Source organism: Cydia splendana, chromosome 1 (genome assembly GCF_910591565.1).
Source record: "Cydia splendana chromosome 1, ilCydSple1.2, whole genome shotgun sequence".
Taxonomy (NCBI): domain Eukaryota; kingdom Metazoa; phylum Arthropoda; class Insecta; order Lepidoptera; family Tortricidae; genus Cydia; species Cydia splendana.
In genome coordinates, this window is record NC_085960.1 from 12,525,454 (window position 1) to 12,542,078 (window position 16,625).

At 37.9% G+C, this 16,625-nt stretch overlaps 1 protein-coding gene across 2 annotated transcripts; it reads left to right on the forward strand.

The window, feature by feature from the left end:
* Nucleotides 1–2,760: 2,760 nt before the first annotated feature.
* On the forward strand, nt 2,761–16,281 carry LOC134795888 (tol-Pal system protein TolA-like). 2 transcript variants are annotated; one of them, XM_063767820.1, is made up of 8 exons: nt 2,763–2,973; nt 3,056–3,097; nt 5,142–5,332; nt 5,725–5,740; nt 9,563–9,741; nt 10,184–10,315; nt 14,898–15,101; nt 16,023–16,281. In XM_063767820.1, exons 2-8 carry the CDS (start codon nt 3,067–3,069, stop codon nt 16,212–16,214), a joined length of 945 nt encoding a protein of 314 aa, XP_063623890.1. In that variant the 5' UTR covers nt 2,763–2,973; nt 3,056–3,066; the 3' UTR covers nt 16,215–16,281. The 2 variants fall into 2 exon arrangements, with proteins under 2 accessions (XP_063623892.1, XP_063623890.1); XM_063767822.1 differs by lacking the exon at nt 5,725–5,740 and having other exon boundaries at nt 2,761–2,973; nt 5,142–5,345.
* Nucleotides 16,282–16,625: the final 344 nt, after the last annotated feature.

Genomic DNA, 16,625 nt, shown 5'->3' on the forward strand with positions numbered 1-16,625 from the left:
TGCATGGAGAATTATGAATGAATTCATTGATAAATTCGCCGCCATTGTTTAAAAAACCGGTCAAGTGCGAGTTCGTTTAACTTTTCACATTTTCCTTCATAACTGAATTTTTTTCGCTACGAAAACCAAATAAAAAATTGTGTTGTAATGTTCAATTTGAGCTCTTTTCTAATGATATCCCACTTGACCTGGTAATTACTATTGCATTTGCAAAAAAAAATACCCTTCCGTCTGGATTTAGCTTGGTTCATAATTACTCCCAAATCGATAGTTCGCCCACCGAGCGTTCCGTACATACTTACTTATTTTTATTTTATTATTTACAAATATAGTTTTCACAAGTTTCCCTGTACTTGTAGTGTAAGACGATACCTATTACTTGCCAAATTTCATAGTTCTAGGTCAACGGGAAGTACCCATAAATTTAATTGATTCCCATGAGAGTGTCGAAATATACTTACGTCGGTACTTTGCGGCATAAACGGCTGTATCTTTTTTATTTTACATAAACTTAGAAGTTTATTTTTTTCTCAGCTTCAAGGGATTGTAGACCTGAGTATATGGATTTAATTTCAACTCGATATCTCCACGCGTTCCCGTGATAAAGGGTATTGACACTTGACAGAGACGGACGGACGGACAACAAACTGATCCTATAAGAAGTATAAGGGTTGCGTATTTCCCTTTTGAGCTACATAACCCGTTTTTTAACTGAAAATTACTACGGTACCTATTCATTTTGTGTGCCTAACTTCATAGTTAAAAAAACAGACTATACTCGTAGTTCCTATATACATTGTATTAAGTATCATTTACATTGTACATTGACCGGTGCAGTAATCCGTATAATTTGTACAAATCTGTATTACACAGTATTTATTAGACCAAAACCAACGTCTATTATAGGCAATATTATACAATTAGACAAAATTAAACCTAAAGTAATTTAGTTATGTCCGCTCCATTGGGTTTATTTTGTGTCAGCGAAAACTTTTCTTACGTAATGGGTACAGTACATAGGTACATAGGTACAGTAATGGAATGCATCTCAACAATGGTGTAGAATTTATTTATCCTAGAATGATAAAAACTTATAGGCTCCGAGCTTATAGGTAGGTATCTACTCGTAACATGAAATAATAAATACATAGGTATGGTTACGTCCCACTGGGCACAGGCTTTCTAGTTTCTATATTTTGATTTTAGTTTCTGTTATGGATGTAATCTTGTCCAGAAATCTCACGTTTTACGGCTATACCAGATCAAAACCATAACAGTTTCAGAAAAAAAAAACAAATTTAGTATCGGGCTTCAGGCCAATGTTTGATGTTTTCACGGTACTTAGCTAAGGGCCACTTGCGCCATCCAGGGTTAGCCACTAACTCGAGGTTGCTCGAGGCTAACCGATTAAACTCGGAGTTACCAGTACAATTTAACCCTGTGTTAACGGTTAACTCCGAGTTAACTAAGCATGTTAGTAAACCTGGATACTAACATGCTTATTATTATGTAGGCCATTATGGAAATGGCTTATAACTATCGCAAAAAATATATACCTATGGTATATTTCAATACCATAATAACATAGTTATGTAACTATATATGTATGAGTAATTATGGCAACGACTGCAACGAGTGACACTAAAAAGCTGATTTACCCAAATTTACTTAAATAAGTAAGTAATTAATTAGTTATTAGCCAATCCTGTATTTTTCACGCACCTAGGTTAGGTGAATACTGCAAATGCTTCCCTTAGCAGGAAAAGGCTTTATGGAAGTGTGAATTTACTACCAGTTTGCATACATTACTACCAGTTTTATAGGGGATTCGGCTTCATCAATCACATTACCTATGCGTTTGCGCATAATGCAGACGCATGCGCTCAGAATCTGTAACAGACAGTTTATAGAGATGATATTACCTTCCGTTGTTGGTTATTTTACAGTTTTATTTTTATTAGTGTTACTGTTAGTATATAAATAAATATAAAAACAATAGAGATCCATTTTAGGGACAAGTTCGCCGTTAGGCATGTTATATTGGTTACTTTATTTTATCTGTTTTGTGTAAACTTGTTTGTGTCCAATAAAGTGACATGCATACATACATATACATACATTTTAATCTTATCAAATTGTTATGATTGTAAATTGTAATTGTTGTCATTGTTTACTGGTTGGCTGATTTGATTGGTTTTAACCGACATACAAGATGATGTTCTTGTATCATTTCAATTCATGGTCTAATTTTTTTAAATAAGTAAATGAATGTAATCCAACAAAGTAAGTTAATCGTAATTTTACTTAATACACGCAATTCCCAGTGATTTTACTGGCTGCTGGTGAGTCGAATAATTAAAATATAAAATGAAGGACAAAATGATTAATATTTTGCTATAACTAATTATGTTATGTTTGGAAGTAATCGTAACAAGCTTTCATTATCATCTAATTAAATAAGAACAGTCCTAGGTGCACTATATTTGAATAATTATTGATGACATACGACTAAGTTTAAATTTAAAGTGTGACATACACGACAATACAAATCTAGGATTTTTAGATACTATTGGAGTCGCTTAACTTCAAACTAGGGTAAATCCATTTGTCAGATTATGCGATTTGGGCATAAAGAAAAGATAGGGTAGATATTTGCTGAGAGGGTGAATAGATTTATCCGAGTTTGAAGTTAAGCGACACATTTAAAAGAAAAGAAAGATGTAACTACCAATATGTCAAATAGATAAAAGAAAACCTGCAAAAGGAGAATGCAGCACGCAGATTTTCTTTGTCCTGTCATGTTTTGGAGAATCTAGCATCAACTCTCTATATTTCCTACCTCTGCCTCTCTCTGGGGACCAAGCGGTTCACTATAAATATTAGTGTCTCGGCCATTCCTGCCATTGCCTCACCGTCAGCCGAGCCAAGGGGTCACACCCCCCCACCACTTAACATTTGTGAAAGTATTGGAAGGTTAGATTTCAGTGAATTTGTGATTTTTCTTGGTTTTGTCAATTTTTGATATATTTTTATATAAGTGTCGTTGTGATTTCAGTTCGACTCAAAATGAAAACCAGGACGTTGTTATTATGTATTGGTAAGTCTTTTTATTATAATAATTTAATATAATTAAAAAAATAACATAAGAATTATAGTAACCTTAATTTTCAATTAGGTATAAAAAATAATAAAAGTTAATAATGGGTATATGATATAAAGTTCAGTTCAATGTCACTAGTAAAAATTAGACACATAATTATTTGGTTGGAATTTATAATATGGTACTTTTAAAGCAATTTGTTACTTAATAAGAATAACTTCTCATGATTTCTATATTTCGTACGTAAATAGTTATTTTTTTATTATTCTACTTAAATTTGTTACTTAATAAGAATAACTTCTCATGATTTCTATATTTCGTACGTAAATAGTTATTTTTTTATTATTCTACTTAAAATAACAAAACATTTAAAGTAATAATATCACCTGCGTAGGAGTTGCAAGTCATTATAGTATAGGCAGGATGTAATTCAGTTCCAATGACATCTACGACTGTAAGCGGACGCGCTACGAATGCGCATGAGTGGATGTTACGTAACAAGTGCTACGCCGTAGAACCTCGCATTAGATGCGCGTCACACGTGCCCTGATTTTCCCATGAAGAGATAACAAATATTCTTTTCATCTCATTTCACCTTAAAAGTATTGAAGATGTTTACCTTTATTTAGGATAAAATCTATTCACATGTTCGAACATTTATTTTGCAAATACTTAAGTAGGTAGCTGTCTACAAATAGGTCTTAGACGCTCTTTCGTGTTTATGGACTTAACAGTATTTAGATTATTATAAGGGTATTTACCCAACTAAATTAATACATACTACAGATTAACGGTTCATTAATTAAAAACCTCTTACAAGATACATTGTTTTTTTCTAATATGTGATGCAAAAAATATTTTGTAAATGAAGCTGCCACAGTAGTAGAGATTTTCTGTTTAATTTTTGCATTTTTATCGATCGGTGAAATAAATATTTATAAATTGTACATATATTTATCACAAACAGAATGCCATAACTAAGTACAGGCATACTTAGTACAGGTAAACAGACACACTTCAGATATGTTTGTGATAACGGGTGAAACCCAACCTTCTTTCCTCGTAAAAGTGAACATGTACCCACAATGTAACAGAATCGGAACTATCGTTAACACGCATTTCCTCGACAAATTACATAAACAAATTACAATAAAATTACTCGTAATTACACGCAATCGTGTTACGACCGTTTAGATAATGCTTTCTTTGATTTGGTTTGATGTCGCGAGTCGGTGATTTTAGTGATTTTACAATCCTTACGTACTTTTTGAAATTTAATGGTCAGACATTAGGTATAGGGGAATTAAAATAACTTTATTATTTAAAAATATGTTATAAGTACTTGTATCGTAATGCAGAATACATATTAATATAATGTATTATGATTATATGACTAAGTATGTTGCATTGTCTTGCGCGAGAGTTATGATTTTAGCGTGGTTAAATTAGCTAAATACGGAATAGTAAGTTAATAACCAGCTGTGATAGTAGGTACGAGTCACATCGAAAATGCTTGTACTATATGAAAAGGAATAAAATAACAATATTTACGTTGTACGAGTGTACAGTCACCTGCATTAATATGTTACATAACGAAGGCCGCAAAAATATCTGACACGATCTTCACATGATCACATTATTGCAGGTGACTGTACATCTTACAAGTACAGTCAGCAAAGTTATTAACTTAGCACCTCTGCATAGAACATGTAAGTATTTCATTAAATTGTCGAGTGTCGACGGTTGAGATGTGTTGACATCGGCTCAGCGCATGCCTTCCGAATATCCGGAACACCATTCTTCACAGTACCGGAAAGAATAGAATAGAATAGAATTTCTTCTAACTGACAATTACCTGTAACGATAATATGACAAACAATACATTATGACTTAAAACTTTATGGGAAACAAAGGGACCCCCAATTACCTACTTATATATTTTATCAAATTATGTATGTATATATACTTTTTTTTCCGCTTTCAATTGTTTAGTTGCTGCCTGCATGTAGTTACCTGTTTTATAAATTCTCATTTCCCTCAGCTGTGGCGCTCGCGTCATCCGCGCCGGTACCCGAGCCGGCAGCGCAGCCCCAGCACGTGGAGTACGACTACGAATACGAGTCGGCTGCAGCGCCCGCGCAGCAGGCGCCCACCGCACAGGATCCGCAGGAGTCCGCCAGCCACTATGACGCTTACATTCAGGATGTAAAGGCTGCGGCCAGCGGCGGCGGTGGTGCTAAGAAAGGTACCCCTAGTCCTTCATTCCAGTAGCAGTGATGCCCGAAATTGCGGTCCAGTAAGTGGAATGCAGCTCCCGCGCAGGCGCAAGCACGGGAACTGCAGGAGTCCGCCAGCCACTATGACGCTTACATTCAGGATCGATGTGTAATCTGTAGCCAGTGGCGTTGGTGGTGCAAAGAAAGGTCCTTCTAGGCCCTTGTTCCAGCAGCTGTGATTCGCACTGATGCCTGAACTTAAGGCCTATGAAGTAGCGTATGACTATAAGGCGTCCGCCGCACACGCACAGGCGTACACCGCACAGGATCTGCAAGAGTCCGCCAGCCATTATGACGTGTAGGTATTACGTTCAAGACGTGAAGGCTTCGGCCAGTTCCGGCGGTTGCGGTGGTGCTAAGAAAGGTAAACCTAGTCTCTCATTTCAAAAGCTTATGATGCCCGAACTTGCGGTCAAGTAAGTTGAGTGTTGAGTACGTCTACAAGACTCCAGCACCCGCGCTTACGCGCACTTTTCACTCGGTTACAACGCCGAAGATTCAACTTTTAGAAACAATTTTAATACACTCGCGTGCAAAAGTATTGTATCACTTTGCATTTTTTCGTCCGCACCCAATATATTTGTAAACTGGTTAATTTCACTAAATTATTTTAATGTAATCATGTTCCTTGAAGTTTTAGCTTTACGAAAAGTAAAAAAACATGGAAACCGACCCAGTATTTTTCAAATTATCAGCATTTTCCCGATTTGTGAGCGGTTGCACGTTATCACGCGATACAATCGCATACAATCTGCAATTTGTAGAGTTTACCAGAGGTTCCAGGGGACTCGATCCTTTACTTCAAGACCAAGAAGCGGCCGCAGAAAGTGTACATCAGAGAGGGACGACCGCTTCTTTGTCACAACATCTCTCCGAGATCGACACCAGACAAGCATTGCCATCCAGCAGCGTCTGCGTGAGGTACGAGGAGTGGCTGCCAGTGAGTGGACAATAAGAAGAAGACTTAAGAAAGCGAACCTGATACCCAGGAGGCCCGCAGCGGGGCCCAGATTGCTGGCGCGACACCGTACAGCCTAAACAGAATTTGCTGAAAATCGTAACGACTGGACCATTGAGCAATGAACCCCAGTTCTCTTCTTGAAAGAGTGCAGAATGTGCTTGAATGGATGTGACCGAAAAGGAAGAGTCTCCAGAAGGCCAGAAGAACAGTTCGCTCAATGTTACTTCTCCGAAAGGGTCGCCAATGGCGGTGGATCCGTAATGTTCTGGGGCGGCATTTCCTACGACGGGCGGACAGAGCTGGTTTTCGTGCCTGGCGAGGGCCGTGACAGTGGATTGACCGCTGCCAAGTACATCACTGATATCCTGGAGGAACATGTTGTTCCTTATGCCGGTATTTTTGATGAGGGGTTCATCCTACTGCAGGATAATGTCCCGTGTCATACCCCTAGGGCCACCGCAGCCTACCTTCTCGAAGTGGGCATCGACACCATGGACTGGCCAGCGATGAGCCCGGACCTTAACCCCATCGAACACGTGTGGGACTACCTAAAAAGTAGGGTTTGGAAGCGGAATCCTGCCCTGGTCAATGTTGAGGAGCTGAAGGGAGCGTTGCTGGAGGAGTGGGACGCTATTCCTCATCATCACATTAACAAATTAATTAGGTCTATGAAAAACCACTTGGTTTGTGAAAGGAAGGCTGTGGGTGGCAATACCAAGTATTAATTAAATAATAATAATCGATATTGTATTAAAAAAATGACTTTTATTCTTAAGTTTGCAGATTTATTTTTGGAGCATTATGCGACTACTTTCAGTTTTCTGATTTTTTGTGGTCTTCAGATTCGAAATTTCATTGTATTTGCCATTTTTCTAATGCGTTACATTATAAGCTTTCAGTTGATACCAAAATTTTCAGAATCGGGTATAGAATTACAAAGATATTGGGTGCAGAGGAAAAAATGCAAAGTGATGCAATACTTTTGCACGCGAGTGTATAATTTGCTTGATCGGGTAAAAAATAATTAGCATTAGCACAAGGAATTAAACAAACAAGGTTGCCCCTGGTATAACAATTAAATAAATAACTAAGGTAAAGGGCCCCTGTTTCGGCAGGTTAAGGCTCTTGAGAGTGAGTTGAGAGTTTGTATATTTTTTTAAATATTACTAAGCATATCATTACCTTGAAAGCTTTTGAATAAGTTATATTAGTTCTTTGTTAATAATTTAATGTATAAACTGTAGGGTTTTAGTTGAAACTTTTTTTTATATGAATTTTGTCGTGAACCTCTTATTTGGCTCCCATTTCGTGATACAAATTTAGGTCAGCTCCTAAGTTCGTGAATTCGTGTCCCCTGTTTCGGCATAAAGTTTTCTTAGAGTAATTGGTGATAATTTGCTGATAATCATTTATATTTAACGGTCTTACCTACTTACGAATAATTGTATGGTCAAATTAAAAATAATATTAAACAAAATGTTAAATTGAGAGCTAGCTTAAAGTTTTTTGTACTCGTCGTCTTTAATGGTTGAATTAAGACTTTGTAAACCATATGGGTACTTTAATACGTGATTAAGAGCCAAACTATTAAAAAAAAAAAAAAAAAAAAAAAAAAAAATTACAAAATATAATTTCTATCTTATACGTTAAATATATACATACACAAAAATAAATCAAATAAATTGAATAATAAATAAAATTGTGCTAGTAGTTAATATGAGAATATACGTGGAATATACCTTAAAATTTTTAACTCCGGTCACATTCAAACTCGTTTTATGAGAATTCTAGTGAAAAAAACATATACCGAATTTCGCTCATACGAATCTTCATGAAATACATTAATTGTTTACTAATTTGTTTTTTTAATTATCTTCGTTGTTACATTTAAAAACAAGCCCTCAAAATGTATATTGAAAATCCTTGATTCGTTAGTGGCACGAAATAGGAGACACACGAAAAATAAAATGACCGCTATTTCGTGAGTCGATTTATTGCAATTTTAAGTTATTTCTATGCATATATTCAATCCTTTTTCTTGTCAAATCAATTACTAAGGAACCCACAGAAACACTCCCAAAAACTTTATTTCGAATGGGTTTAGCTTTTCCTTCCTATAAGCTTAACAAGTGAGAGCACGCATCTTACGCCTAAAAAAAGTGCACGCATACAACACAGCTGTTCACGACCGTCTGACAGTTTCGACCGTCGTATTACTCTCAGTTTAATTACTAAAATATTGGTTATTATTTTATTGAAGAGATTAAATAATACAGATTTTTTTCGTATGTATAATTTGAATAAAAAATAATTGAATTCCTTATTATTTGCGCCAGAAACAAAACTAACGAAATAACGTACTAACACGAACTTGGGGCCGTTTACCTTAGGTATTGTAATATTTTATGGGGCCCACCCCAGTACCGTCTTTACCATAAGGGCACACGGGGCCCGTGCCCAGGGCCCCCATCCTCGGGGGGCCCCGAAGGACAGACAGTAACAGTATATTTGATTACCCATAATAAATAGAAGATCATAGTAGAAAAATGTTAGTTTCATTCGCTTTCTTTACTTTCCAAAAGGGCCCCAAATTCTTATGTGCCCAAGGGCCCCAGCATAGTTTAAGACGGCCCCGGGCCCACCCACAGATTACCAGTACGCCGGACGATATCAGCCTGTCAGTTGTTCGGAGCCGTCAAATTTTGGGTTTAACTGACAGGCTGATATCGTCCGGCGAACTGGTAATCAGTGGGCCCCTTTTAGGCAACCTACCTAGCACTCGTGTAAATTTCAACTATATCTACAATTTATTACATGAGACTTTACAGACAAGTTAATTGCAAATGTAGTAATTATATAATAGATACAAGCTGTAAAGAAGTGTAGTGTGCAGGTGTTATAAAATAAATTCAATGTATGTTTTACGCAAGCAGGAAAACTGAGGGTCGATCATTCACAACGACTCTGCATGCTCCGCTTATGTAACTGTAAACTGTAACGCGTCTAAACGCGTCAGCAATAACACCATACATTACCCCAAATTAAACTATTTACTGTGCTGTTTAAGTTATTATGTTAAGTTATTGTGTTAACAAAGAACCGTTAAATATGGGAAGGCTAATCCTGAAATAATTGAAAAATGAGAAAAATACAGGCCGTTTGTTTCCGATGGGAGCGCAGAGCTCGTTTCATTGAACTTTTCTAAAAATTTAACTTCTACTCCAGGTTACAGTCGAGGCAGCGGTCTCCGAACGATAGCTGTCGGCTCGGCCAACCAAGCCAAGACCGCGTTGGGCAACCAAAACGCCGCTGGTCACCAGGCCGCCTACGTCGCCAAGAACACATTGGCTCAGTCCGCTGCGCAAGCTAGCGCGACCGCTCAGGCTGCGCTTGCTGGCAAACAGGTCAGTTAGAATGACAATTAATATGAGATTTATAGGCAATGCAAGAGTACTATGGTTCAACAGAATCGCGCTAGCCACCCGGCAACTCGTAGCCGCACCCATATACCCAAGGACACCTTCGCGCAGCCGCTAAGGCGCGCTTGCCGGCGAAGAGGTCAGTTGATGACACTTGATATGAGATCAACAAGCAACTGGGAAACCAGAACACCGCTGATCGCCAGGCAACAACACCTCCGCCAGATTGACAACATCATTCCTTGACAGGTCGGCTGCCAAAAATCCATACATCCATATGGACATATGAATTTATTTTATACGTTACAGTTGACGTCACTCGTGCGTAGCACAAACAAGTTGATTTGTGCCCAGTCAATTTACGATAGTCCTAGAACTATTAACTTTATGCAATGCATAATTTGCTAACAATTACAATCCTATCCAGGTGATCCTATCGGGGCTAGAGCAGCAAGTCCGTGACGCCAAGGTTGCCCTCCAAGGTGAAGAGATGCAGTTGCAGCAGGCCAAGCGAGCGGCGCAGGCCGCGGCCCAGGCGGCGCAGCAGGCTATGCACCAAGTTAGTATAGAATGATCTATTCAATGATGAGTGCTGCAGGTGGACTAAAATGTTAACAGAATGGTGGCTTTCGGATGAAAGAAGCGCCTGGCGTCCGTTGGCTCGTTGGGTGGACGACATCCGGAAAATTGCGGGTCACTTCTGGATGAGATTAGCTCAGGACCGGAACAAGTGGCGTACTAGAAGAGAGGCCTAATATGCTCAGCAGTGGGCGATAAAGGGCTGATATGATGATGATCTATTTAGTTGCAATTATTATAATTACATGATCCAATTTGTTTTCCTACCTATTCATCTTCATCTGAAGCGGCAGTTAACTTTTATACGCATTAACGCATTTACCTACTATCATTGAAACTAGGTAACCGATTTCTTTGTTCAATTATTGACCTTGCTATATGAAATCTTTGCATAATTAAATAGTAAAACTTTGGTTGCTATCGATATGACACTGAACTTTTTGCTACTTATGCAAATTCAACAAAGAATACTACTTAAGAAATAATGAAAAAAACATACTAAAAGGTGCTGGCTGAAACACTCTGGCAAAAAGTTAGTTGCGTAAAGTTAAAGACAAGTCAACGTCGAAACCGCTTTACGTAAGATTGTTCAAATTGCTACAACGACAATTTTATATTGAAAATTAAATGCTATTATCGTAAAAGCAGTCGGTCAACGAAAATATGGAGCAGTTTTTTAGGGCTTCACAACACGTTTATCTAAGAGCTACTGAAATCAAAACGACAGGTTATAAGATTTAGCATACGAGTGGGTGGTAGTACCTACTTACTTGCTATTAGATGTTCTTCCTCAATAAGTATTGATGAAAATTGAATCGTTAAACCGTTATTTTTTTTCAATATTTTTTCACATTTAATAATAAGTACATACTTATTATTTTCGTTCTATGGCCTGTCGGTGTGCTAGTGTTTAACATAATAAATTAAAAACCTACATACTTGACATTTATGTATAGAAAATGTCTAATAAAATAAATATAAATTCATTTTACGCCACAGCGCAATGCAAATTTGCAAATAATTGTAAAATCCACTCTTGCGCAGCTCCGCTTTTGTCACGTGCGTCATGTCACAACAGCAGATCGATTGGTAAACCCAATTAAATAGGTAATTAACTTCGATATCTACAGTTACTCTACTGTTTACTAAACGTCACTTACTATAGACATTGATAAAAAAGTTTGTTTGAACATAGCGCTACATTCAAAATGTATAGATTATTTTTTATTATGTTAACTAGATAGTATTATATAATTTATATAAACTAATGTGGGTCATGTTATAAAGTAGTTCAAGTTCAATATCTTATTATCACACTATTATTAGACTGTTACTTATTGAGTTGAAGAAATGAATTTTTTTTCGAAAGTCCGATGCTGTTACGCCCCAGCGCAGATGAATTGGTTTATTTATTGGCAATTGCGGGACATTCATTTGTGACTAATTAAATAAGACCGTCTTAAGGCTCACTTAATTTGTTTGGTTCCTTAATTTATCTTAAATAATTATCTGGATATTGCATTTAATATATTAACATTCTTAGATCTAAAAATACAAAACGATGTAGAAAGAAATATTACGTAGATACATTTCTTGAAGAATCATATGAGTGAATTGCAAAAAAATTTTACATAGTTAAGCACCTGTAATTAGTCTAAAGTTAAGTAATTGATTCCATTGTGTTACCACAGTTATTAAGCCATTTCTATTTAAGTTAGATGCATGAAAGTGTGTTAGCGTGTGATATAGATTTATATGTGTACGAATTAAGTACAATAAATACTAGCAAAAAGCAGAGCTTTGTAAGGGCTCGCGGAGTTTTTCTACCTAAACGTACCGGACCGCGACTTTGATCCAATCCGAGGCTTGTTTCATGTTCGATCGAGTGTGTATGTATAGATGGTCAAGCAAATCTTGTCAGTAGAAAAAGGCGCGAAATTCAAATTTTCTATGAGACGATATACCTTCGCGCCTACATTTTTCAAATTTGGCGCCTTTTTCTACTGACAAGATCTGCTTGACCAAGTTATAATCAGTCCGTTAAGAACGCAGCTATAAGTGAGAGCAAGAAAGAAATATACTAAACGGACCCCGGTTGCTGTCCGGTACGCCTGTCTGTTCCAGCTTTTACTTTGTCCATTAAATTAAAAGCGTGTCCAGACGACAAAAACAAATTGCCAATATCATCCACACGTGTACAATTTCATGAGCGCTTATTACATCCTACACGGTCGCCCAGTACTTTTTGTAAGGAAGCCAACTGGCTTTCCTACATAATGTTGGGTCAGCGAGCCAATGTCCTTGAATTTATTTTTGCGTCCACACCACACAATTGAGCGAAAAATTATCCCGTCTGGACACCTACTGGCGGTAATCACGCTGCTCCGCGAATAAACACACACACACACACACACACAGTTCCACTAGGTACAGCCAAAATTCAGCATCAGCTCTATCTTGGGTACTGCTCTTCTAAGTGCTCATTAAGACATGTCAGATGACCAAAACAGCGTGTGCCTATGTTGCACCAAACCTGAGTTCCACTAGGTACAGCCAGGGTTCAGCATCAGCTCTATCTTGGGTACTAATCTCCTAAGTGCTCATCAAGACGAGTCGGATGACTAAAACAGCGCGTGCCTATGTTGCACCAAACATGAGTTCCAAAAGGTACAGCCAGGGTTCAGCATCAGCTTTATCTTGGGTACTACTTTCCTAAGTACTCATCAAAACGAGTTGCATGACCAAAACAGCGTGTGCCTATGTTGTATAAAACCCGAGTTCCACTAGGTACTGTCAGGGTTCAGCATCAGCTACCTTGGGTACTGGTCTACCGAGTGATCATAATGACGAGTCGGATATCCAAAACAGCGTGTGTTTATATATATTGCACTAAACCCGAGCTCCACTAGGTACTGCCAGGGTTCGGCATCAGCTCTATCTTGTGTACTACTCTCCTAAGTGCTCATCAAAATGAGTCGGATGACCAAAACATAATGTGCCTTTGTTGCACCAAACCTGAGTTCCACTAGGTACTGCCAGGGTTCTGGGTAATTTTGTTGAACTTCACGCCGACGTTGCAATTGGCGTGCAGTCGGCGTGCAGTTCCCATACAACTTGCAGTTGGATTGAAGTCCGTCTGTATCGGCCCAAAGTCACTGAAGTTTGTATTAATAAATATGTTTATTTTTATTTATAATTTTAGCAGTTCCAAGCAATAGTAACACTAAAACTGTTTCTCGAACTGAAAATACCCGATTTAAGTTTGCTAACAAAACATCGCTCCCGACCCGTGGTCCAACCGCTATGTCCAACTGGTTGCACCACGGGTAAGTAGAACTATCCGTGGTTCGACCATGAGTGATCAGTTCATCAGCGTCACAAAATATACGAGTAAATTGACCTCCGCAGTGAATATACAGCAAGATTGATGTTCTAGTAGGTATTCACAGAAACTGAATTGCTAAATTGGGTATCAAACCAAGCGAAGCGAGATGGGTCTGAATCCAAAATTTTAACCCACTTTTGTGTTCATCGTTGTTAATAGCGTAAGCGCCATCGACATTATTGAAATTGAAAACACCACATAGGTATCGTTGTTACCCACAACACAAGCCTTCTTGAGCTTACTGTGGGGCTTAGTCAATTTGTATAAGAATGTCCAATATTTATTTACTACTGACGCCACCTGTTAGAGAAATAAATAATTAACATTAGCACGAATGTTAATTCATTATTTTGCCAACAGATGGCGCTAGTAGTAATACAAAGTGTTATTACTTTATTTAATTTTTTTAGGTTTATAAAATGATATTTTTATGTTTGATAACACATCTAGACATGAATTTAAATTACTATGTTAAATGTCAAACCTAACAGTGCAATAGTTTTTTCGTAAAGTGTACCACAAGAATGCATAGTTTGTCGAATAGTGATAGGGCTCGCTTCGCTCGCCCTAACAATACAATTTCTTTACATGGTTAATTTTCGTAACACAAAGGAATCAATTAAGTTAAGACTAATCACAGCTTCTTAACTGCGCTTAATTACGTACATTTTTTTGCAATTAACTCATATATTATATGATCTTACGATAATATTGTTTGTAAGGAACGTAGGTTAAGTACCTATGTTAAAATACCACAAGAAACCTCATATCTAGGTACATGAGAAGTTCATTGCCACGCATCACGCATGATCTACTGGTGTTACATTGACCACTTCCTTATTTTCACTCTCGAATTACGAGAGTGTAAGTTATGGCTCCGATGACTAAATAATGATTAATCAGTTATATGATATTATTAGTTACGCTAAAATTAATTTGATCATGAATCTAATTGCGATTGTAGTTTCAGTTACTTTACAATACTAAAGAAAAAAATATATATTTTTTGTAATGAAAAGTGAGGTTCAATGTTTGAACAGTGAAATGTTTCGGGTGTTAAGAGCAACCATGTGTTGTTGGTTGCATGGATCCTATATACCTACAGTTACTACCTAGAGCAGGTTTTTGAAATGGAAGTTAGGTACCCCTTTCTAACTTCTTTACCTCAATTTTCCAGGTGAACGTGATCCAGGCGGCGTTGAACGCTGCTCAGGCGACATCAGAGAACGCCAACGAGGCGGCGTCTCAAGCGGCCGGAGAGCTCGGTGCACAGACCGCCATGGTTGGCGCGGCGCGGCAGAGGCTAGGCTCTCTTCAGGAGCAGTTGCACGGAGTCAGGATCGACTTCGAGGCTACGCAGGCTGCTGCTAGGAAGGCGCAGGTATGTTTAAGAGCAAAGAGTTTAAAAGGAACCGCTATGGTTGACGCACTCTAGCTAGTAGTTACCTACATGGAGTCATCAGGATCGACTTCGAAATCACCCCGGCTTAAAAAGGCCTGCCCTGGTTTGGTTTTGGTTCATAGGATCTATGAAAAAGAGACCGCCATGTACTGTCTCCAATCACTGTTGAGCACCAAACATTGTTACAGGTTAAATATAGCTGGCTATATTTTTTACGTAAGATCTGGCATTAAATTCTCCTGAAAGTCCACTGAAACTACGTAATTATTTATTTAAATGGACTAACTTCGTAGTATTATAATTAAGAAATGTTCAAAACAAATAAATAACAGGTTGCACTTTGGTACACAGATATCGAAGAAACCACCAGTGCTTGTATTCGAGGACATAACGATTGATATTACCTTTTGAGCGATCGACTACTTACAGCTCTTACAAGATTAATGAAGAACGAAGATTAATGAACTTAGAATAAATTTAAAAGTGGAAAAATTACTGTCTTGGGTTAATTAATAGCATCGTTCGCAGACGTTTCTGCTTGTTAAAAAATTAAAAATGAAGATTAATGAGTCTTATTGAAATAAAAACCTAGTCAAAATTATCTCTTCTTTTTTTTTCATGTCCTTACTTCAACTTCTATGGTTTATTGTTTAATTCGTCGCTAAGCGTCTTTAAATTTATGTTGTGGTGTGTTCAATTCGATAGAAAATCGAATCAAACTCACCACCGCCCCACTGAGTGTATGTATATGTTGCCATCAGCATTGCTTTGCTATTGATTATAAAGCGATAATAAGGCGAATAACAAAGTTTTCTAAACGCTCCTGTTTTGCGATCCGAGCTATTCTCATCGTCTTTGATGGTGATTGTGATCCAAGTAACAAAACCCCTTTATCCCCAGGCTGCTGCTCAACAAGCGCAAGCGAACGCAGCGGAGGCGGCGGCGAAGGCCGCGGCGGCCGGGCTCAGCGCCGGCGGGGGCCATCACACGGACGCCTCGCACGAAGGTACGAGCTACGAGGAGTACTCCCTGCCTGCGCAGGAGGCGCCGCAGGAATACTATATCAACGTCCCGTCGAACTACAAACACTAGTAGCTAAGCTTTAGTCCAGTCTGGGATTGGTATGTTTGTTTCTTAATGTGGATCATTGGAAGTGCTTAAAACACTTTGGCGCATCGCGTTATGCTTTTGAAATGCCTATATGCACAAAATACCGCTAAAAGCTTGCTGAAATTTTCAATACCTATTGATGATTAGAAAATAACGGCAAGTTTTAGAGAAATAGGTATTAATGCTCATAAAAGTTGTGCAACGTTTTTAGTATTTATTTGCATATAGGTGTAAACTAGCTGGCAAAAATTATACAGATCGTCTTTCAAATGTAAATGAAAATAGATTAAATGAATAGAGGTCCAGGTACATAATTACCGACTTCCAATGGGTCAAATTATTCAACAAAGTTAACCAAATCCCAGATAAAAATTAACATGGTTAACATGAGAA

Coding starts and splice junctions, on each gene's coding strand:
- LOC134795888 (XM_063767820.1), top strand. CDS start 3,067: ATGAAAACCAGGACGTTGTTATTATGTATTG. Junction 9,742..10,183: donor CTGCGCTTGCTGGCAAACAG/GTCAGTTAGAAT, acceptor AATCCTATCCAG/GTGATCCTATCGGGGCTAGA. Junction 10,316..14,897: donor CGCAGCAGGCTATGCACCAA/GTTAGTATAGAA, acceptor TCAATTTTCCAG/GTGAACGTGATCCAGGCGGC.